Consider the following 20991-nt stretch of genomic DNA (forward strand, 5'->3'; position numbering starts at 1 on the left):
GCGATTTTGGCATTTAGAGAAAGAAATTTTTTCTAAATTTTCTATGGGGCACCTGGGTGGCTCAGTCGGTTAACTGCCCGACTTTGGCTCGGGTCATGATCTCACAGCATGAGTTTGAGCCCCACGCTGGGCTCTGTGCTGACGGCTCAGAGCCTGGAGCCTGCTTTGGATTCTGTGTCTCCCCCTCTCTCTGCCCCTCCTCAACTTGCACTTTGTCTTCTCCCTCTCAAAAATAAACAAACATTAAAAAAATTTTAACTTTTCTAGGAATGGGGCTGTTGAAACACCACTTGGTAAAATAATCAAAATAAAATTTAATTTTGTGTCCTCCCTGTAAGTTTGGGTTTAGTAACAGCGTATCGCTTGGAATTAAAACTGAGGAAATGTATTCCTTAACTATATAATGACTTTGAGAAACTACATTATTAATCTTGTTGATGCCTTAGGGCAGACAAATTCAAACCTGTAGAAGGAAATTTCATTCTGAATCACTATGTACGGATACACCTTTGAGCCACGACAAGTGCACGCATTCTTTAAACGCAAAGGGTATACTTTTTAAAACCGGATTAAAATGTCAAGTTGGAGAAGTATCTTATTCTGGAAGGTTGTTGTAGTATTATTATAGACTGATAGCTATCTTGCTGCGAACTCCATATGTCTGTGCCATTTCAGATCAAAGATCAGAATTTGAAAGTTATCAGCAGCAGTTCAAGCTGTCAGTCAAGGAAGAGCTACATCAAGTCAGTGGCAATAAGGGGACAACCACTCACAGGAAGGTTTTAACTTTGTCCATGTTGAGGAACAGCAGTTGGAAGAGACACCATCACTGACCAAGAACAAGTGTGAAACAAAGTGTGGAGTATTTTCCCCTTGAAAGATAAAAAAAAAAAAAAAATTAAATTTGGACTCACTTTTTCACATAATGGTATAAGTTCATCCTCAAAAAGGTCTCGTGGAAGTTTCCCAATAAAAATCTCACAGCCCCTTTCTGGGGGTGCAGCATCCCAGCCAGGTGGAGGTCCACCATATTTTCTTTGCCCGTTTTCCTGCAAATCCAGGGTGGATTGTACGAGGGAGAGAAGAAAACAGTAAGACCTTTAGTTTGAGTGCCTCAGTTATTTTCAAAGTCATGATAAGGAACATATTTATCATTGACAAGTAATAGCTGGTCAGAGGATAAAATCAAGGTCCTTTACATGGATTTTAATACCATGCTCTGTGCTTCAGCAACTTGCTTGCAATAAGTGTCATGAAAATGTGTCAAGCACTGGACAGATATTATTATTGTTGTTCACACTCACCAATGCCTGACCATCAAAGGATTGGACAATAATTTCAATCTGAGGCTCTGCTGTAACCTGGAGTCTGTGGGGTGGCGGTAAGGGTTCTGGAGCTGGGCTGCCTGGCTCTATGACTCACTAGCTATAGGGCTTTGGGCAAATGGCTTAACTTCTTGGAACCTCAGTTTTCTCATATACAAAGTGTATATGGGAAATGTATTGGGTTTAGTAACAGCGTATCGCTTGGAATTAAAACTGAGGAAATGTATTCCTTAACTATATAATGACTTTGAGAAACTACATTATTAATCTTGTTGATGCCTTAGGGCAGACAAATTCAAACCTGTAGAAGGAAACTGAAATATTGGCTTTTTGATTAAGGGAGATAATACATCAAATATGCGTGGCACCGTTCTCGGCATCTCATAGCCAATAGTGATGAATTCTCTTCTCGTCTCCCTGAATTCGGGCCCTCTCGTTGGCCAAGGGAGGGAGGCCATGGGAGCCCCTACATAGAAACATTGTGGATTAACGTTTGAAGGTGTGGATTGGCTAATTTTGGGGGTAGCTAGTGAGAAACCTAAATCTGTTTTCAAAGCTGACAGGATGGTGAGAGGGGTTTACTAATGTTGGATCTCTTTGTGGGCAACAGAGCTGTTCTCAGTCCAAATAGAATTTCCTACTCCTCCTCCTCCCTCCTCTTCCTCCTCCTCTTCCTCCTCCCCCTCCTCTTCCTCCTTCTTTTGGCTTTGTCTTAACTAACCCTTGGTGAAACCAACCAACCCTTGGCCTTCTTTGGGAAGGAGTAGTTCTGGTTCTTTTCTTTACTAGACATTAGATATTAGAGATAGCATTACTGTCTTTATTTTTCCAGAAGTTAAAGACTGGAAAGCAACTTCAGGGGCCCCATGTGAAGTGTGGGCCTGGTCCACCACTGCTGACCTGGGATAGTGTATTTGCTGGGGAGGGTCTTCTTATTCCCACTTAGGCAAAGCCAGAGATCTTTGTCTTTACACCCTTATTATGATTTTTGGAGAAAGGTGAATATAGGGGACAGAATGACAGTATTCATTGCTAACTTCTACAAGTGATACTTTAAGAAGTTTTAAACTATAAGAAGTTTTAAACTATAAAATGACATACGTTGTTGGAGAAAACAGTAACGCAGAAGAGGAAAAACATGGTAAATATATAAGGTAAAAAGAAACATTTTCCAGTGCGTCACCCTACCCATCTATAGAAGCAGTTAGTGTTAAGTTTTTTGCGTTTCCAAATATTTTTCCATGTAGATTCTTAAAAGTCAGATGTTAGTTGTTTAAAGACCTTGTTTTACAGGATTGTTTAAAATCAAAAGTAAAGCGGCCGCTAGTTTCACCGTTAAATCTTTCTGTATCCCAACTTGAGACTTCCTCAATGATTTTATAAGTATTAGCACAAAGGCTTTTGGATCACAACGTAAATTATGTCTCTGGTTGTGATCACTTTTTTATTCCTAATTTATATCATGTTGCTTTCAATTAAAAAAAAGGGCGTCGGATGGGTGTTCTACCTTTGCCTTGATTATTTTATGCTTCCGACAACTGGGTGTTTCTTTTACTAAGTATTTAAACATTTGCCTCAAGAGTTCTTATCCTTTTTTCCTTCCCCTATATTTTTGCAGAATCATCTAGCAGCAAAACATTTACATCACTGAGAAATGAAATGTTTTATACTTATAGGGGGGAAAAAACTCCTTAAGAATTCAGTGAGCTGTATCTTAACCAAGAATTTATTGAAAAATACGAAGTTGATATTTTCAGAGATATATTAAAAACTTCTATTTATTTCTTGTCTAACAGAAACCTATACGGCACTTGCTATATACCAGACGCTGTCGTAACCCTTAAAGAACGTCACAGGTTCAGGACCGTGGCTCTCCTCGTTTTACCCAAAACACTGAAACCTAGGCAGATTAAGTAATTTGCTGAGGTCACATGGTTGGGAAGAGGCAAAGCTGGGATTTGAACCCAGGCAGTCTGGTTTCAGAGACCATCAGCCTTATCCCCACATTTTGCCTTGTTATATGGAAGCTTAATCATTTATAACAGATCCGTACCTTTAAACACTCATTTAAGAAAAAAAAATCAGCATGCTGTTAAATTGCAAGCTCTCTGCTGCATTTAAAATCCTTTCCAGTTTCCAATCATTTTATTACACAAATTTTGGAAGGACATATCTAATATCTGTTGCCTATAAGGAGGCATCTTTCTTTCACCAAAGTAAAATCCACCTTCTTGGTTTGACCCTCACCATTTGGTTGATGATGATCCCTTGGGGGCGATGTCTGTATGTTAAATGCCTAGAGGTGTAGTCGATGGATTATTGGAATACACAGCATAAATTTGGTAGTATTTTTATTCTTCAGGTTGAAGAAATCCAACTTTTATCCCATAATACTAAAGTAGCGATTCCAGAATTTCTGATCTGGCAGGCTTTGTCTGACAGTTGGAAAATAAATAGACAACCAACAGATTGACCTTTAAAATTTTTCCCTTCAACTTTCTTTCTTGCTATAATTGCTAAAAATATCACTGAACTATTTTGTGGACATCACGTGCATGGGAGGCTTCATCTGCTTATGAGCCAAGACGACTGCACAGGAGAGCTTATTGTCTTTCTATGGTTTCTGTGAACACTTGAAAAAAATTCCCCAAGGATATTTTTGGGGATCACAGAGTCTGGCTGGTTCAGAGACACCTCAAAGTTCATGCCTGGGGGAGATCTGTTCTACCCACCACCCACTGGACTTGGAATACACCAGGCTGGAAGTCTAGACCAATTTAAGACCACGCTGGGCGTTAGTCATGGTATTAGAATAGCTGTCCATTACTCAGAAAGGACAGTTGGGAGCTGTATTGTTGGTATTTTTGGCACTGTTTTTATAGTTAAGGAGTTTAAAATAGATAAAGCCCGCTTATAATGGCTCTTTCCCCGACTGGCTGATGTCCTTCTCAGGGGACACATTCCCTCAGCACAAAAGTATTAATAGTTCCGAGAGAGAGAATATAGGTTTTTGTTTATCTTGAGAGGATGTTCATTAAACTCTGGGAACCTGTACATTTCTAATGGAAGATCTGGAAACCACTTACTGTCTGTTATAATGCATACATACATAGAAACCTTCAACTAGGTAAATGACAAATTGAAGACCTAATTCTAACTATAAATCCAGGGGGTTGAATTCACATATTGGATGCTGAGCCTACCTAGTCATTCAGTTTATATATCAAGAGTATTTGAAAGTTCCTCTGTCACAGATTTTAAATCTTTCATTATGGAACCGTAGAGTCTTTAAGAAATGATGTATACCATGTTGAGTGAAACCACTCACACTTTCATAAATGATTGTAGGCAATGAATCTTAGCATGAGGTCAAATGGGCTGAGTTCATTTTGACCACCTGGCATCTGCTCTTTTCGTACATCTGGGGAATCTGACCAAAATTGCATTTTCCTACAAGAGTTAAGAAAGGCCAGATACTTGTCATTCCAAATTCTTTTGCAGCTGGGACAGTCATGGTTACAATAAAGTGAACTTGAATTCTGGTGTAGGAATCATACTGGTGCAAACTTATAATGTTGAGCACCCATGATATATTTTCTTATTATTCCAGATTTGTGTTGTGGTTTCCTGAAACCATACTTCCTAAAAACCTTAACCCCCCCCCCCCGCCCCGAAAGCTTACTCTTAAATCTAGTTCTCCAAATTTATAAACAAACACTCTTTTAGTAAACTTCTTTCCTGCATAATCGGCAGGAGTTGACTTCTGTTATTTACACACAATAGTAGCAGGAAAAAAAAATCCCACAACACTTAACCGTAATTGAGTTACTGTGCTAAGTATGGGCTTTCCATGTATTAACTCGCTTAATCTCAACAAACCCAACAGGATGATAGCATTCATCTTAGAGATGAAAAATCCAAGGCACAGACTGTGTCCCAAGTCACTCAAGCTGTAAGTTACAAAGACAAAATTTGAATCCTAAGCCCTATGCCTGTGATGATATTTTTCTTTGGTTTTTATATTAACCCAATATGCTCATTTTACAGATGAGGAAATTGAGACCAGAGATATTACAGGGCTCACCTAAAGTCACACTGGTTTAATTTCTTGCAGAAAACACTAGTCTGAGGGTCCAATAATTCTCAGTCTGGTGAATTTCATGGGACATATACTGTTAACAGTCACGAAAGCATTTTTCTCATAATTCTTCATGTTGCACTATGCCTACTTTTTTCATTCAGCTTCACCAGACCTAGAGACCAGATGGTTTGTTGTCTCCTCTTAGTGAGCCCATTTATAAACTGGAAGGAGATTAATTAATAAACCCTCTTACAGTCTTCTTCTTTTTTTTAATTTCCTGAACAGTAATTTTAATTCCTTGAATGATTCTTTGGAATGATCTGTAATCCTCATCGTGGTTGCCTTTAGTCCTTTGTTTTTTCTTGCCAAGGGGAAGAAATTGTGTACGGTCCCTTACTAAACTATTTTCAGATGTTCTCTTGCCCATTTTCCAATTGCTGATGTTTATATTTATTTCTGTTCCTGTTAGCTCAGGTGCTGGACGGTCCACTCAGGCTTGGTGGCATTTGTAGCCTTTGCAAGCATGCCAGTCACCGGGGCCATGGCCAGAGCACTGGTTCAGAGGCCAGACTCTTGTAGACTGTTCTCAACAGTCAATGTCAGTGTATCAAGAACATCTTTCGGGACTGCGTCTTTTGAAGTTTATGACTTAATACCGTGTGTTCCCAGTTATTTGTAAGATTGAATAAAGTTATTAGGCATTATTTCCATTCCCACCTATATACCACCTATATATCTCCTATGTCATAGGGTTCAAGGCAAATGTAAGAGTACTCAAATGAGTTGCACCCAAAGGATCCTCTTAGATGTGATTTCACTTTTGGTCTGCTTATGACCTTTCTGTTGTCTGAGGACAGCAGATGGTGATGTGGGGAGCACTCATTTTGTTGATTCTATATAAAGATAATCATCTGTTTGTGTTTTAATTATTCACTCTCACAACTTAACATCAGTGACTTCAGGTTGGTAAAATCTATTTTAGGCTGAGAAATTTTAGGGAGCAGAGTTTTTAAAATTTATATACCGTTGAATTTGACATGACCCTTATTAGTTACATATTGGTTCTTAATTTTTTAATACTTTTTTTTGAGAGAAAGAGTGTGAGTGGGGGAGGGGCAGAGAGTGGGAGAGAGAATCCCAAGCAGGCTCCATGCTGTTAGCACAGAGCCCGATTTGGGGCTCTATCTCATGACCGTGAGATCAAGACCTGAGCAGAAATCAAGAGTTGATGCTTCACCGACTGAGCTATCCAGGTGTCCCCCTGCCCCCCACCAATTATTAACTATATTTTTTACAGCCCTTTAAAAGCATGCTCAATATGAATGTCAGGTATTACTTTTCTACAAAGAGAGCAATAATAATTGTGATGTAAGGGCTGAATAAATGGGATGTGGCAATTGACAGAAAGCGAAACCACATCTGGAAACCGAGAGGAAAAGCTAAAGCAGGGATATAATAAGCAAGTACAAATTGAACTTTCTCCTCACACAGCTTGGTGTTTCTGAAAACGTGGTGTGTGGGATATTACGTAGTTTACAGGCCGATGTTTTATCTCAGGAGGCACTTCATTGTACATGAGAAAACATGTAACTATGTGAAACCTGTGGCTTTTCTGTTTACGTAAGTGAGAGAAAGTTCACTTCTAAACTTAACTTGAATAGGAATGGCTGGTTCAATAAATTCTGAATAATATTCTTGGTGGCGTGCTTTCATGGCAAAGATCACAAAAAGAATCACAAATCGATTTTGGCTCTTGGAAACTTACTTCACTCTCCACAGAGTCCTTACGTTTGATCGTACAAAAAAAAAATATATGCTACAGTTGTCCCATGAAAATGACTTTTTTAGCAAATTAGGAATCACGTTCTTGTTTCACTTTGGAAAGCTGACTTTTGAAGGCCTGTTGCCTAGCAAAACACTCCTAATGTCATCTCACGTTACTTGTCGTCTTACGGAGGCAGAACTAATTGACATTATCAAGTGCTGCATTTAGTAACCTGTAATAATTTCCTTTTCCCTTGAAGGATCACATGTGGCAAACCATTCTTTTGGAATTCAGCAACTCGCTATTTGAAGCATTCAAAAGCCAACAGCCCTTTAAACATACCTTGTATCTTGTAAAGCTTTTTATAATACACGTTTCTGGCCAATTTCACGGGAATAGTCAATTCAAGAACATCCTTATGAAAATTTCGAAATCAGAAAAACTTTTTGGAGTGTGTCTGCCTTTACTAAGAGGAAAAGTAAAATGCCAACACACTTCTAAGACCCTGCGTTCACATTTTGCAACAAAATCCACCTAATGATGGACCCCACAGCACTTGTTTGTGTGAGACCAGATTCACTGTGCTCACGCCTCCTTCTGGCTCCAGGCACATGCGTGGAACACACTGCTGAAATCTATAAGAACCTCTTGATCCCACCCAAGAAATAACTGGGTGACAGCTTTGGTGATTCCTTTATCCTTTTTGGGCTTTTACCTTTCAGAACGTGTGATTTATTCAATAGGCCCAATTATAGATTCAGTTCACCTTTTTGAATTGAGTAACATTCCAGTAGACGGAGATCTGGTTACATTATACAAAGCTGTCCACATTACAGATAAAGACATTGGTCCACGTGCAGGTGAAGAACGTTGGTTTGAGTGACCGACCTCTTATCCTGTCCTACCTGGTTCAACGTATGCCAAGAATGTCACCTAATGCATTTGTTTTTTGGCACAAGAGGAATTTTATACAGTAATTATTCTCCTTACCAAATTCCCCGTGAATTTTAATTTCTGGCAAGCTGAGGGATTTGAGAAGACACGTAGCCTTTCCTGACTTTAAAGTCTTTGTTTATAAAAGAACAGGGCTGACTGGGTGATGGCAAAAGTCTTGTGAGGGTGATAGAATGCTCCTGAAAGGGAGGCTACGCTGACCCCACAGTTCAATGTGGGACAATGTTCAGAGGATGTTTTGTGAGTTAGTCAAAAGGACCCTTAAAGGGAATGCTGTGGAAATTTAAAGAACCGATGTCTTTCTAGGCAAAAAAGAAAACCTAAATCATTCTTATAAGTGAAATAGCAAGATCCTTTCGCACAACTGGAAGGTAATTAGGAAAACAACCGTACACGAGGGAAATCATGATCACAGTGTCGCTCGGCTTGTTGTCTAAAACCTCTGAGCCCGAGTCCTGTCCTCGGTGTTTAAGAAAAGATCAGCAGGGGCTGGGGAGGGGTTTAAGACGTACCTCCAACAACTAACTCTTCCTATCAGAAGGCCTGAAGGGGGACGGAAACTACAGTTGACCTTGGACCACTGGGGGGTTTGAACTGCGCCAGTCCACTTAGGTGCAGATTTTTTACGGTTCTGTAAATATATGTTCTCTTCCTTATGATTTTCTTAACATCTTCTGTCTAGCTTTATTGTAAGAGTACTGTGTATATATATATAATATATCATATTAATTGGTGTTAATTGACCTTTTATGGTCAGCAGTAGGCTGTTAGTTATTAAGTTTGGGGGAGTTAAAAGTTATAGGCAGAGTTTTGACTGTGTGTCGGGGGTCAGCACTCAACCCCCACACTGTTCAAATGTCAGCTGTAGAATAATTCCTACTCTGAGATTCAGTCACGTAATGCTGTGTCAAGGCTCCATTTAACATCATCTCCGCTCTCTCCCCTGCACCTCTGAAACAATGTTGAAAAAGAATCGCAAGTATGAAATCCTACACAGATTCATGACTGCATGTTGTGTGAGCTGCCTTTTTTAGTCCTTGCCTATGTTGGAAAGCTATCTTTGAATCTCATGACAAACTCTCAGTTTCTTTAAGTGAAGAGTCACTTATTTTTGGTTCACTATTATACTTATTTTGAGGAACACCTGGGTGGCTCAGTTGGCTAAGTGTCTGACTTTGGCTCAGGTCACGATCTCACGGTGTGTGAGATCAAGCCCTGCATCAGGCTCTGTGCTGATGCCTCGGAGCCTGGAGCTTCCTTTGGATCCTGTGTTTCCCTCTCTCTCTACCCTTCCCTACTTGCACTCTGTCTCTTTCTCTCTCTCAAAAATAAATAAACATTAAAAATAATTTTAAAATATTTATTTTGATAACCCTTAATACTTGTTTTGATCAGTATTAAAGAAACAATAATTTGAGAAGTCCTGAAGTTGCCTACAAGTGAAGTCCATAGTCCCAAAGAGCTGTCCATGCTTCTATATATTTGAGTCATGAAGTTCACACCTATTTTTACATGGAAAACCCCATGTGCTTGTAGTTTAAGGAAAAACACCATCAGACGTAGTTTCCAAAGATTTTGAACCTTATATTGAAGAGCTCATAAATAACCAATCCTCTTTGAAGCTATTTGAGGAGAATTTCATTGATGTCTGCAAATAACTTCAGGAATGCATTTCTATTTCTCAGAATCCTGAGGTTCCCGTCACCTGTCAGGCATACGTTTTCCTCAGAAAGATTCATGGGACTATTGTGTCATTTGGAGTCTGCCATACCATGCTGTGGCACTTGTGGCTCGTAGAAGCAAAGCTTCTTAGGAGTTTCAAAGTTGGTCTGTGGGTGGCTGGGGTGAGAAGCTTAGGGAAACGTGTGTCTCTGATGATAAACCGGCCCCATCCTGTTCTCAGGCTTAGTCTCCCTATTTCAAGAATTAATATTAACACACTTGGTGAATGACTTATGTCCTTGGATAGCCGGGACATGAGCAGGTGGTCACAGGCACTGGAAGGAAAAAGTAGGACCTGGGAGCTATATTTTACCATGAAGTCAAATTCCTATTCCTGTCCCCAGGACTTTGTGTGGTGGCTGGGAAGGAATGCCAATGCCACAGTGTTTTCCCAGCTGCCCCTCTCGGTGCTAATCTGGATGAAGCCAACTGTAAACACTGGGATCCCGAGTTGCTTATTTCCATTGCATTATTCATAAGAAAAAAATTGCAACTTAAGAACTACCCAAGTAAAAGGACTAAAGTACGTCATACAAAACCAGAGAGATGAAGGGAGTTATTTTTGGGGGCACCCTTAGAGAGGGATGGTATCCCAATCCTATTTATATTTGATCTAACACTATCCTTTCCAACTTAGGACTTGTACCTTTACGTGAGTTTTGTTGAGGAGGTGAACAAATTATAATTAAGATATACGGCTGTATTGAAAATCCATGTAAGAGAATATGCACCACGAGCAAAGTTCGAGGGGTGGGAATTAAGCTGTATTTTGTCCCTAGTCTGAGGGACCTGTTCCCAGGAACCCAGGCTCATGGCTGATTAACAGAGGGGAAGGACGGAGTCCACTCATTTCTCTAATTTATCTGGTGTAATCTTACTGGGTCTTCGAAAGTAAGATGCACTGATGTCTTGGCTGTTCAAAAGTGCTGTGCATTTTATAAATGTTTTGGTTCAGTCGTCCTGCCCAAGTGGTCCCCTCTGCCAAGGATGCTATTTTCTCTGGCTCCTTGCAAGGTTTGTTTTTGTTGGCACACGTCTTCCAAGTCCCGGCATCAGTGTCCTCTTGCTTGAAGAGGGTCACCTGCCATTCTCTGGCACACGACCGGTTTATGATACCTGTGGCTCTTAACGTGATCTGTGGTTATTTGGTTTCTCAGTTATTTTCTGCCTGTCCCTTGAGAATAACCTTTATGAAGGCAGGACCCATGTCCCTCTTTGTGGAGTCAATGAACGAATGAGGGCTCAAGCTGGAGCTGGCGGGGTTGGGTAGGAGAAATAAGGGCTACCTGCTTCATTCCAGGACGTTTAGACACTCATCTGTGTTATGGGGAATTTTCTTAAAAAACAGCGGATTTGCCTCTAAAACAAAGTACTAGAGTAAGCATTAGAGTCGGGGGCAGCAAACTTTTTCTGTCAAGGGCCAGATAGTTGATATTTTTGGCTTTTTAAAAGACAACCCTTTAAAAATGTGAAAAATCATTTGTAGGCTGAGATTATGGCAAAAACAGGCAGGAGCCAAATTTGAGTCATGGGTCCAGTTTGCTGACCTCTGGGTCATGTCTCTACTGAATTGTATAACCCTGGGGCTTGTTTTCTGACTGCAAAATGAAAGGGTTGGACTATATCAATATTAAGCCAATTTCAAACATACAAAGATTTGAAAGACCAGCCTGATGAACCCAGGTACTACTATCCTGCACCTTTAATAATGAGGTTTTCTCCATGAAATTTCCCCAATTTTTCTACTGCTAATGGAATGCTGTTTAGAACATTTCCCCACTTCATGAGACTTTTTCCCCTTATAATAAAAATAGTCCATACCCACTATAGAAAGTTTGGGGGGGGGGGGAGAACATCAGGCAAGAAAAACTTACCCTAATCAGAGATTACATTTTATTACTTTTCAGGGTTTTTACCATGTGTAAATAATCTCTCAGAATATTATTTGGAAGCTGTATACAGTTTTGCGTTCTGATTTTTAGGTAAACATTCGTGTTTGGACATTTCTCCAAGACTTTCTTTGAAAGCATAGTTTTACATGACTATATAACTGGTAAATGGAAGGGTGATCATATTTTCTGTGAGCGGTAATATTTTATTGGACATTTAGGATATATCCAACTTTCAACATTATAAATTTCACTATGAGGAACATCCCTATGTGTAAATATTGGTCCTCACTTATTAGGTCAAGGGATGGTCTGTTTTATCACTCTGTACAGCTGTATTCCTCACTCAGTGCATTTTTAATTTTGGATAAACTTTCATTGCAACAACATTCTATGCATTTTAGGTCAGACACTACATCTTATACTTCTGTAACCCCAAGGCCTTCCCCTTGCACATTGTATTCAATAGTAGGGACTAAGGAAACAAAAACTAACAACAAATAAAATGCTTTATGTGTGCTAAAAACAGCCATTAGATTAGGAATGTGATGGGGGGACGCCCAGTGGCTCAGTGAGGCATCCAACTCGTGGTTTCAGCTCAGGTCATGACCTCACAGTTTGGGAATTCAAGCCCCACGTTGGGTTCAGCACTGCTGGTGCAGAGCCTGCTTGAGATTCTCTCTCTTCCTCTCTCTCTCTCTCTCTCTCTCTCTTTCTCTTTCTCTCTCTGCCCCTCCTGCACACTCTTTGTCTCAAATATAAGTAAACATTAAAAAAAGAAAATAGATTATCAATAGGGTAGTTGAACAAACAGTGCTAATCCACACCATATTTTGAACTATTTAAAAATAATATAAAAGTATGGGAATACATGATAAGCGTAAGTATTTATAAGTAATATCATATCACATATCCTACTTTAAAAAATATTCAGGGGTGCCTGGGTGTCTCAGTGGGTTAAGCATCAGGCTTTAGGTCAGGTCATGATCTTGTGGTTTGTGAGTTCGAGCCCTGTGTGGGGCTCTGTGCTGATGGCTCGGAGCCTGGAGCCTGCTTTGGAGTCTGTGTACCCCCTCTCTCTCTGCCCTCCCCCGCTCACACTCTGTCTCTCTCTTTCTCTCAAAAATAATAAACACTTAAAAAAATTAAAAAATATTCAGACTACTCGAGGGCAATCTTTATTAAATCTATTTTAGTTTTAATAGAATTAAAATTGATGTAAACTGATTGCACCTTGGGCAGGAAGTTTTCTGCAAATGCTCATCTATGAAAACATAATATCTTTCTGGTGTTATAGAGAAAATTCCAGGTGGGAGGACCATCACATGCCAGAGTTTATGACCCACATTATTAATGCATTCTTGAAGAAAGGGTCATCATAATCTGATTTCTTTTCTTTGACTCTCAAAAACATATTTGTTTTGGGAAATTTGGCAAGTTCAGTTAAGAATGAAAAAGTAGGGGGGTAGAAAGCACCTCATGTAATTCCATTGTCTGGAGACACAGGGTGCCTGCAAGGAAACAGCCAGCATACTTTCTTCCAAAATATTTCCACTCGGCCCTAACGCAAGTGTGAAGTTGAGAGTTTAACTCGTCACCATCACACAGACTTTAGCCACACTTATTGAACGTCTACTAAATGCAGGGGACCGCGTGAACTTCCTTGTATTCTCTGAGATACTTTGATAAAATTTTCAGCTATCGATATCCAAAGATGTGCTTTACGATATCTTTTTTTGTTTTAAACAAGCGGGTGTTTTCAAACCCTCAAAGGCGCAAGGTGTTGTATCAGTTGGGATAGAAAAGACTGGCTCGTGTTATTAAGTAACCTGCAAAATTCTATTTTTGACAGCTGTATTTGTCCTGCTGGTGATAAGAGAGCACCAATTAGTCACCCCCTGGCTTTTGAGTTCTTGTTTTGCAAGTATTCAACGTTCCATCCCACAGGCTGCAAAGATCCTACAAAAAGAAATCCTCCAAAAATCTAACTGGCAGGCACCATAAAATTTTAAATGGCCCTTTTGTGGGTATGCTCCCTGAATTGTAGTCAGATGTTTCTTTATCTTAAGTTCTTGTGCAGGGATTTTTATTGTCATTTTTTATTATTTTCTAAAACATTTATTTTTGAGAGAGAGAGTGTGTGAGAGAGTATAAGCGGGGGAGGGGCAGAGTGAGAGAGGGGGGCAGAGGATCCAAAGCAGGCTCCACGCTAACAGCAAAGAGGCTGACGTGGGGGCTCAAACCCGCAAACTGCAAGATCATGGCCTGAGCCGAAGTCAGAGACGGCACCCCGTGCAGAGACTTAAAAAAAGGAAACCTGTTCACTCTTGTGTGGATCCTGAGAAACTTAACAGAAGACCATGGGGGAGGGGAAGGGAAAAAAATAGTTAGGGAGGGAGCCAAACCATAAGAGACTCTGAAAAACAGAATAAACTGAGGGTTGACGGGGGTGGGAGGGAGAGATGGGTGGGTGACGGGCATTGAGGAGGGCACCTGTCGGGATGAGCACTGGGCGTTGTATGGAAACCAGTTTGACAATAAATTTCATCTTAAAAAAATAAAAAAAGAAACCTGATGTTGCCCTCTGTTTTTGAAGGCGGAAGTACGGAGAAGGTTGGAGGGTCTCCCCTAAGTCCCAAAGCGCCGAGGCTGTGCCTCCAACGTGCTGCCCTCCTCTTCCAGTCACTTACTCCAGTCTGCTGACCAGCGACTGGATTGAACAGATACCAGGATTGCAGCATCGTGACCAGCAGCTTTGGGGTAAGACCTGGCCAGTATTCTGGAAATTAAGGCCGAGAGTAATTAAGGGACGTGTGGAAGATCATACACCTGCTATGTGGCCAAGAATAGGTTAAACCACAGATTTCCAACTTGAGGTCTTGAGTGGCTTCCTGCACTTTGCAGCCAAAATCAGGAGAGCTCTTCCAGTTCACTCAACACGGTTGTCATGTACATATTTAGACCCTGATCAGAGGCTTTTGATTGGGAGAGCTCGACTTGGCAATTCTAGGTTTTACATTACGGAAGAATTTCTGACCCAAGAGTCATTCTGCTAACACAGAAATAGCATTACCTAGAGTGAATCATGTTACCAAGTTTAGGCTCAACCGAATATTGTTTGCATGCCTTGGCATGCTAATCACTAAAATCTCAATCATAAAGATAATATTATAACAGCTCTTAGTTCTGTATAATCTTGCCAGAAATTCTGGCTAATAGCCATAGAATTATAGCCTGTAAATCGTGGGCAAGCTACCGAATCAATCGTGCCTTGTTTTCCTTATCTGGACACTGGAGATGATCACAGTGTCGTTGTAAGCACCCACCTGCCCCCTCCCCTCCGCTTCGATCCCTTCGTCCTGCTCCAGCTCGGAGTCAGCAGGTGTAGTTCGCAGACTGGCATGGGAAGTTAGGCTTCGGAATGCACAGAGGAAGAAAGCGGGAAGCACCCTGTACCCTGACATGCTTGCGAAGGGAAATAGCTATAACTTGGAAGTTTCTCTCATACTGCACCAGACCTGTTATTATTGAGTGGAACTTTTTTTATTACCTGCAAGTTACCAGAAAAGTCATGAGGCTTGCCCTGAATTTCACTTGGGGGAAAAGGACGGACCAGGGCTTAGAATAACATTGAACAGACGATGTACATTGTTTTGTGATCAGTTCTCATCAAGTTCTGCTTGTTGAATGTAATGATTATATATTCATCATTTTATTTAATAATTTTCTTCAACACATTTAGGTTTACGATGTTGAGGTGTTGTAAATAATGCCACCCTCGACAGGTTTATAGACATTCGTAGCATTATATTTGGACCTGTACAGATTCACTTCCAGAAGAGGAACATCCTTATACATAAATATTAAGAAATTGGGGTGCTTGGGGGGCTCAGTTGGTTAAGCGTCAGACTTTGGCTCGGGTCATGATTCTGCGGTTTATGAGTTTGAGCCCTGTGTCGGGCTCTGTGCTGACAACTCGGAGCCTGGTGCCTGCTTCGGATTCTGTGTCTCCCTCTCTCTCTCTCTGCCCCTCCCCTGCTCACACTGTCTCTCTCTGTCTCTCTGTCTCTCTCTCTCAAAAATAAAAATAAACATTACAAAAAAAGAATTTGCTTTCAAAAGGGTACCACCACTCTCTTTGCATGAGTGTTCCAGATACAAAGAAAGTAAAAAGAAAAACTTAAATATTTTTGGTAACATTTCAACATAACTACACGTAGTACACTTGGCAACAATCTGACAAAGGAATATGTAATAAAAGGACGCAGCATATTTAATTGTTATCCATATGAAATTTGTATTCCGTGAAAGCACGTGGGTTTGGTTAAGTTAGAAAAGCATGTGGGTGATAGAGTACAGCTGGGAATGAAAATGGGTTGTCTGACAGTAAAAATGGCAACATTTTTTCTTCAAATAAGATAATTAATATCCCTAACACTAGTTTTCAATCTGTCATAACCTCTCTGAAGGAGGCTTTCATAGAAACCATGATCTATAGATAATTCTTAATGATCACTGTCTGTAAACAACCAGTTCTAGGACTTTTTTGTTTTTCCTTCTGCTGGAGATGGGGAGAAATTATTACGTACCGTGAACTTGGTTGGGTAGCTGTTATGAGAAAACATCATGGAACAGCTAGGATGACCCAACGGTCAGTCCTGGGACCCCACATCTACATCTTCCCGCATCCCCAGTAGGGAGCTTCTCTGGAAACAGGCTGGTCCTGGGAGAGTTTGCTCTCTGCTGATTCTTGAATCACTGGTGTGGGTCTGCTTCACAGAAAGCATTGGGTGGTAGACACCAATGGCCTTTTCAGAGACCAAAGCGATCTTTCAAAGCTGCGATAGTCTCTCTGACTGTGAACCCGGATTCTGCCTTCAAATGACCGGTGAAGGTTAAGCTGATAACCCAGAGTAGAAAAGACCATCACCATCCAGGGTCACCTACAACCCTGAAATGACGTGGCTTCTTCCCCCCCAGGAAGGAACATCCGTCAACAGTTACACGACCGACCGTTCACATTTTGCACCTTAGGACCACGAATATTCCCACCATTCAGTGGATTCAGTGGTGGGTCTCAGCAGATATCACGAGAAGCTCCTACCTGGACCAAGCTATATCCTGTGCGCTGGACCAATGCGCGAAGGGCTGCTTCCTTCTGGGTTCCGCTCAATCCATCCCCGGATTTGTGATTTGATTCCATTGAGAGTGATTATCGGCAAAAAATCAGGTTAATTAGGGTTGCTCACTGAAACCAAATTTAAGATAAATTAAGTAAATTACTGTTACCAAGTCCGAACTTGTCCTTCTCATGAAGGACATCTTCAGGAAACATTCTCTATAAATAAGCCATTAAGGTTAGAGCCACAAACAGCCACACACGAACACGGCTGGTTAGATGTCCTCCTTAAAGAGTTCCGTTTTTTTTTTAAATATTCAATTTTAGTTGGAATTTAGAAGTCACAAACGAGTAATACCCCTTCTCCAATGAGAACACAGATCAGTAGATCTCAATGCGATTATTTTAGAATGTCACCATATGCTCAAAAACAAATTATTATGTCAATTAAAAATATGCAGAATGGGGGTGCCTGGGTGACTCAGTGGGTTAAACGTCTGACTTCGGCTCAGGTAATGATCTCACAGTTTGTGGGTTCAAGCCCCGTGTTGGGCTCTGTGCTGACAACTTGGAGCCTGGAGCCTGCTTTGGATTCTGTGTCTCCTTCTCTCTCTGCCCCTTCCCCCCTCATGCTCTCTCTCTCTCTCTCTCTCTCTCTGTCTCTTAAGAATGAATAAATTAAAAAAATGAAATATGCAGAATGGTCCTTACAGATCATCTATCGCTTAGACCACCCGGGAGAGGACACGAAGCCCTTTGCGAAAAATCTAAGAGATTATGAAAGCCTACGTATGTGCATGCTTATGTAGGTGTGAAGGTGGAATTTCAGACTTTTATTGTCTATACTTTTTATTTTTATTTGGGAACCAAGTTTGAACTCCATTCCAAATGTGATAATTGCTCATCATTAGAGGTTCACAGGGTAAGGGTGTGGCCATCTCGAATGGTCCAGGCTGTGGTAGCAGGAAGCCCTGGAGGCTCCTGTGTGCTGAGGGCCATATGCTGATCTGCTGGCTTGGCGTGAGGGCTCAGTGAAGGTTCTGAGCTGGGCTTTCCCTCTGCTTACTGGGCTTTGCCAACGGGGACAGAAGAAGTGTGCTTTACAGTGATTTGAATCACATGCAGACTGAGCGCATTTCGCTATGGGCCCTTCAAAAACTTTTCCATGGTATGCACTGAGATTGCCTACGCTACTTTGGGTGGTCATTTAAGGGTTCAGAATGAAGGCGCCGTTGATAATATATGGAACGAGTACAAAATTGGGTGAAAGGGAAGCTGCAGGCATCATGTCGATAAACTACAGATTCACAGAATTCTCTTAAGGTAATAACTAATAGACAAGCACCATCTCGCAGCTTCTAGAAAGCAACACTTGCAAGAAAATGTAGAAAGCCAAAGGAAAAATGAGATCCCAGAGTGACTCTTCGTCAGCTATTACAGGGACAGAGCAATTTCATGCTTGGCATAAAAGCACGGCCATTGCTGCCCTGGACTCTTCTAGTAATTCTTGCTTGCGTCTAACCCGGGTCAACCCCAATTTTACTTCTTCATTCTCTCAAGCAGTATTTAGTCAGTGCTGTCTGCACACCAGCTTCACCCCCTGCCCAGCTTTAAGGCCCCTTGTGTTAGTGAAGTGCATTAAGTTAACGTACCAGTTTCCGTCATGATCCTTTGTGAAAGGCAGTGTTCCCCCTGCCCCCGCCGACCCCTGCAGTCCTAACTTTGTATCATGGCAAAGACAAATTAGAAACTAGTTTTCTAATAGTGGTGATTTGGGACATGTAGCTTTCCTGATACTTTTATCATATAAATAACCGTTCTAGGGATGCTACACGGTGGGGATAAAAGAGACCCGTATTTGCTTTATAATTCTACCTGAATGCTGACTACAGTTATGTTAACTGTCTTTTCTTCAGGATACTCTCAACAACCCCCCCCCCCACAACTGTCCCCCTGTGCTGGATTGAACCCACAAAAGCAGAGAGGCCCACGGGTGGACTGGGGTCCGGTGATGTCAGCCACATTTGTCATCATATCTTACGGATGTCTGAAGGCCAAGCCTACAGTCTTGTGGATTTGTAGATTTGCTCTTTGCCGACCTTCATGTTTTCCAGCAAAAAATAACAGTTTGTGGTGACATGACAAGTTTTATTTGCAAAGCCTACCTTTAGTTTGGTTAATTATTAGTCAAGATAATTGAAGATGCTTTTCTGTCACAAAGGTCTTTTGGTCACGTGAACTCACTCTGACATGATTGAGAAAATCTGTAGAACATCGCAATATAGTGTCCCGACTTTGGAAGTCAGGTCAGGGCGCAGAAATAGAATTCAGAATTTGCTACAAGAGACATCCAGTCTTCCATGTTTATTTCCCAAAAACAATCCCCTTTCCCAACACTGACCTAACCTGAAGGCTGAACTTGGAGCCCAGATAAATATTTCTTTAAGCAAGTCAAACTTCTGTTAAATCGGGGCGCCTGGATGGCGCAGTCGGTTAAGCGTCCGACTTCAGCCAGGTCACAATCTCGCGGTCCGTGAGTTCGAGCCCCGCGTCAGGCTCTGGGCTGATGGCTCAGAGCCTGGAGCCTGTTTCCGATTCTGTGTCTCCCTCTCTCTCTGCCCCTCCCCCGTTCATGCTCTGTCTCTCTCTGTCCCAAAAAAATTAAATAAAAAACGTTGAAAAAAAAAAAACTTCTGTTAAATCTGGTCAATTTGGAAGAAAGATGGCACAGTGCATTTTCTAATTAACATCTTGTAACTGTTCCGATCTGAGACCACTGAATTTTGAAAGAGTAGTTCCCCAAGTAATTTATGGATGCGAGAGGATTAAAACCTATACATGGCAGGCATGAGGAACATTGCAGTAAAGGAGAGCACTCATGAGTACTAAATATATGAATATACTTCTCAATAAGTAAGAATTGCTTATTTATTAAAATGTTTACTGAGTACCTACTATCATACAAGAATTTTTTGAGACACTAGGAAAATAGCAGAGAACAAAACAAACCCATCTCCCCTCAAAACTTCACAGAGTTTTCTAGAGGGTGAGAGAGTTCATAAACAAGTAACACACACAGTGTGCTGGTGCTAATTTCTGAGGAGAAAAAAATATAAATGGAAAAGGGATACAAAGTGTGTGTGTGTGTGTTGGTGGAGAAGGTGAAATGTTAGCATGATCCTGACGGGGGGAATTTGGGGAGAGACCTGGTGATGTGAGGGATGTGTTTGGGGAAGACCATTCTAGGTGGAAGGCCTGTGAGCATAAGGACCCTGAGGTGGGAGCTTGTTGGCGGAGAAGAGGAGAGGCTGGGGCCGAGTGAATGAGAGCAGAAATGGGAGTTATGAGAGAGATGATGGTGGCCCAGGCCACAAAGGATTTTGTAGGTCACAGGGAGGACTTTGGCTTTTGCTCTAAGATGTGAAGCCAGAGGATCAACAAGATGTTTAACAGGGTCGTTCCAACATGGAAGGGAGTTGGGCAGGGCTGGGACTGAGCTGGGTAATGCAAACATGTTAGTCCTGTTTTTATGAACGTGTTTGTGATTTTATTCATTGTGATGCTTTTGGCACGGATTCTGATTTTAAAAGATCTTGCATTAAAACATCACTTGGTCTGACACGTGAGTTTTTCTGACGTTGCATGTGAGGTAGTGCCTGAATCACCTCGCGCTTGTCAGCAGAAGGCTCATGGGGAGGAGGAGGGAGACCAGTCAGAAACCATTGTACCTTCAGGGCAAGAGGGAGTCGTGGCTTCAGCCAAGAGTGGTGAGGAGGGGCCAGATCTTGGATATATTTTACAGGTGCATTGGACGCATCATGGGAGAAAAACAAGATGGGTCAAGGATGCCATCCAGTGTTCTGGCTTGGGCAACCGGAAGAATAGAACTGTTCTCAGCTCAGATGGGGAAGAACAGATCTGCGGAAGGGCAGGAGCTCCATCATAGGCATGCCCATCTGGATATGCCCGTTAGACAGCCCCATGGAGAGGCTGAGTGGACAGTCAGATACATGAGCCGGAATTTTCTGGGAGAGTTCCAGGCAGGAGATGTCAGCTGGGAAGCTGTCTCCCTAGAGGTGATACTGAAACTGTGAAGTTGAGTGAGATCATGTACAAGCTAAGTGTAGAAAGTAGGT

At 41.5% G+C, this 20991-nt stretch overlaps 1 protein-coding gene across 4 annotated transcripts in view; it reads right to left on the reverse strand.

Annotated features, from left to right (window-relative positions):
* Positions 1–20991, reverse strand: part of A1CF (APOBEC1 complementation factor) — a 75442-nt gene that overhangs the window by 32412 nt on the left and 22039 nt on the right. For 3 of the 4 annotated variants that reach the window (XM_053206818.1, XM_027049848.2, XM_015079078.3), the window contains exons 2-3: positions 16841–16984; positions 915–1049 (exon numbers count right to left, since the gene is read on the reverse strand). In XM_053206818.1, coding sequence (XP_053062793.1) covers positions 915–1049; positions 16841–16939 — 234 coding nt within the window. In that variant the 5' untranslated portion in view covers positions 16940–16984. The remainder of the gene's footprint in view (positions 1–914; positions 1050–16840; positions 16985–20991) is intronic. The other variant, XM_053206819.1, reaches the window with a different exon arrangement.

Source organism: Acinonyx jubatus, chromosome D2, assembly GCF_027475565.1.
Source record: "Acinonyx jubatus isolate Ajub_Pintada_27869175 chromosome D2, VMU_Ajub_asm_v1.0, whole genome shotgun sequence".
Lineage (NCBI taxonomy): Eukaryota > Metazoa > Chordata > Mammalia > Carnivora > Felidae > Acinonyx > Acinonyx jubatus.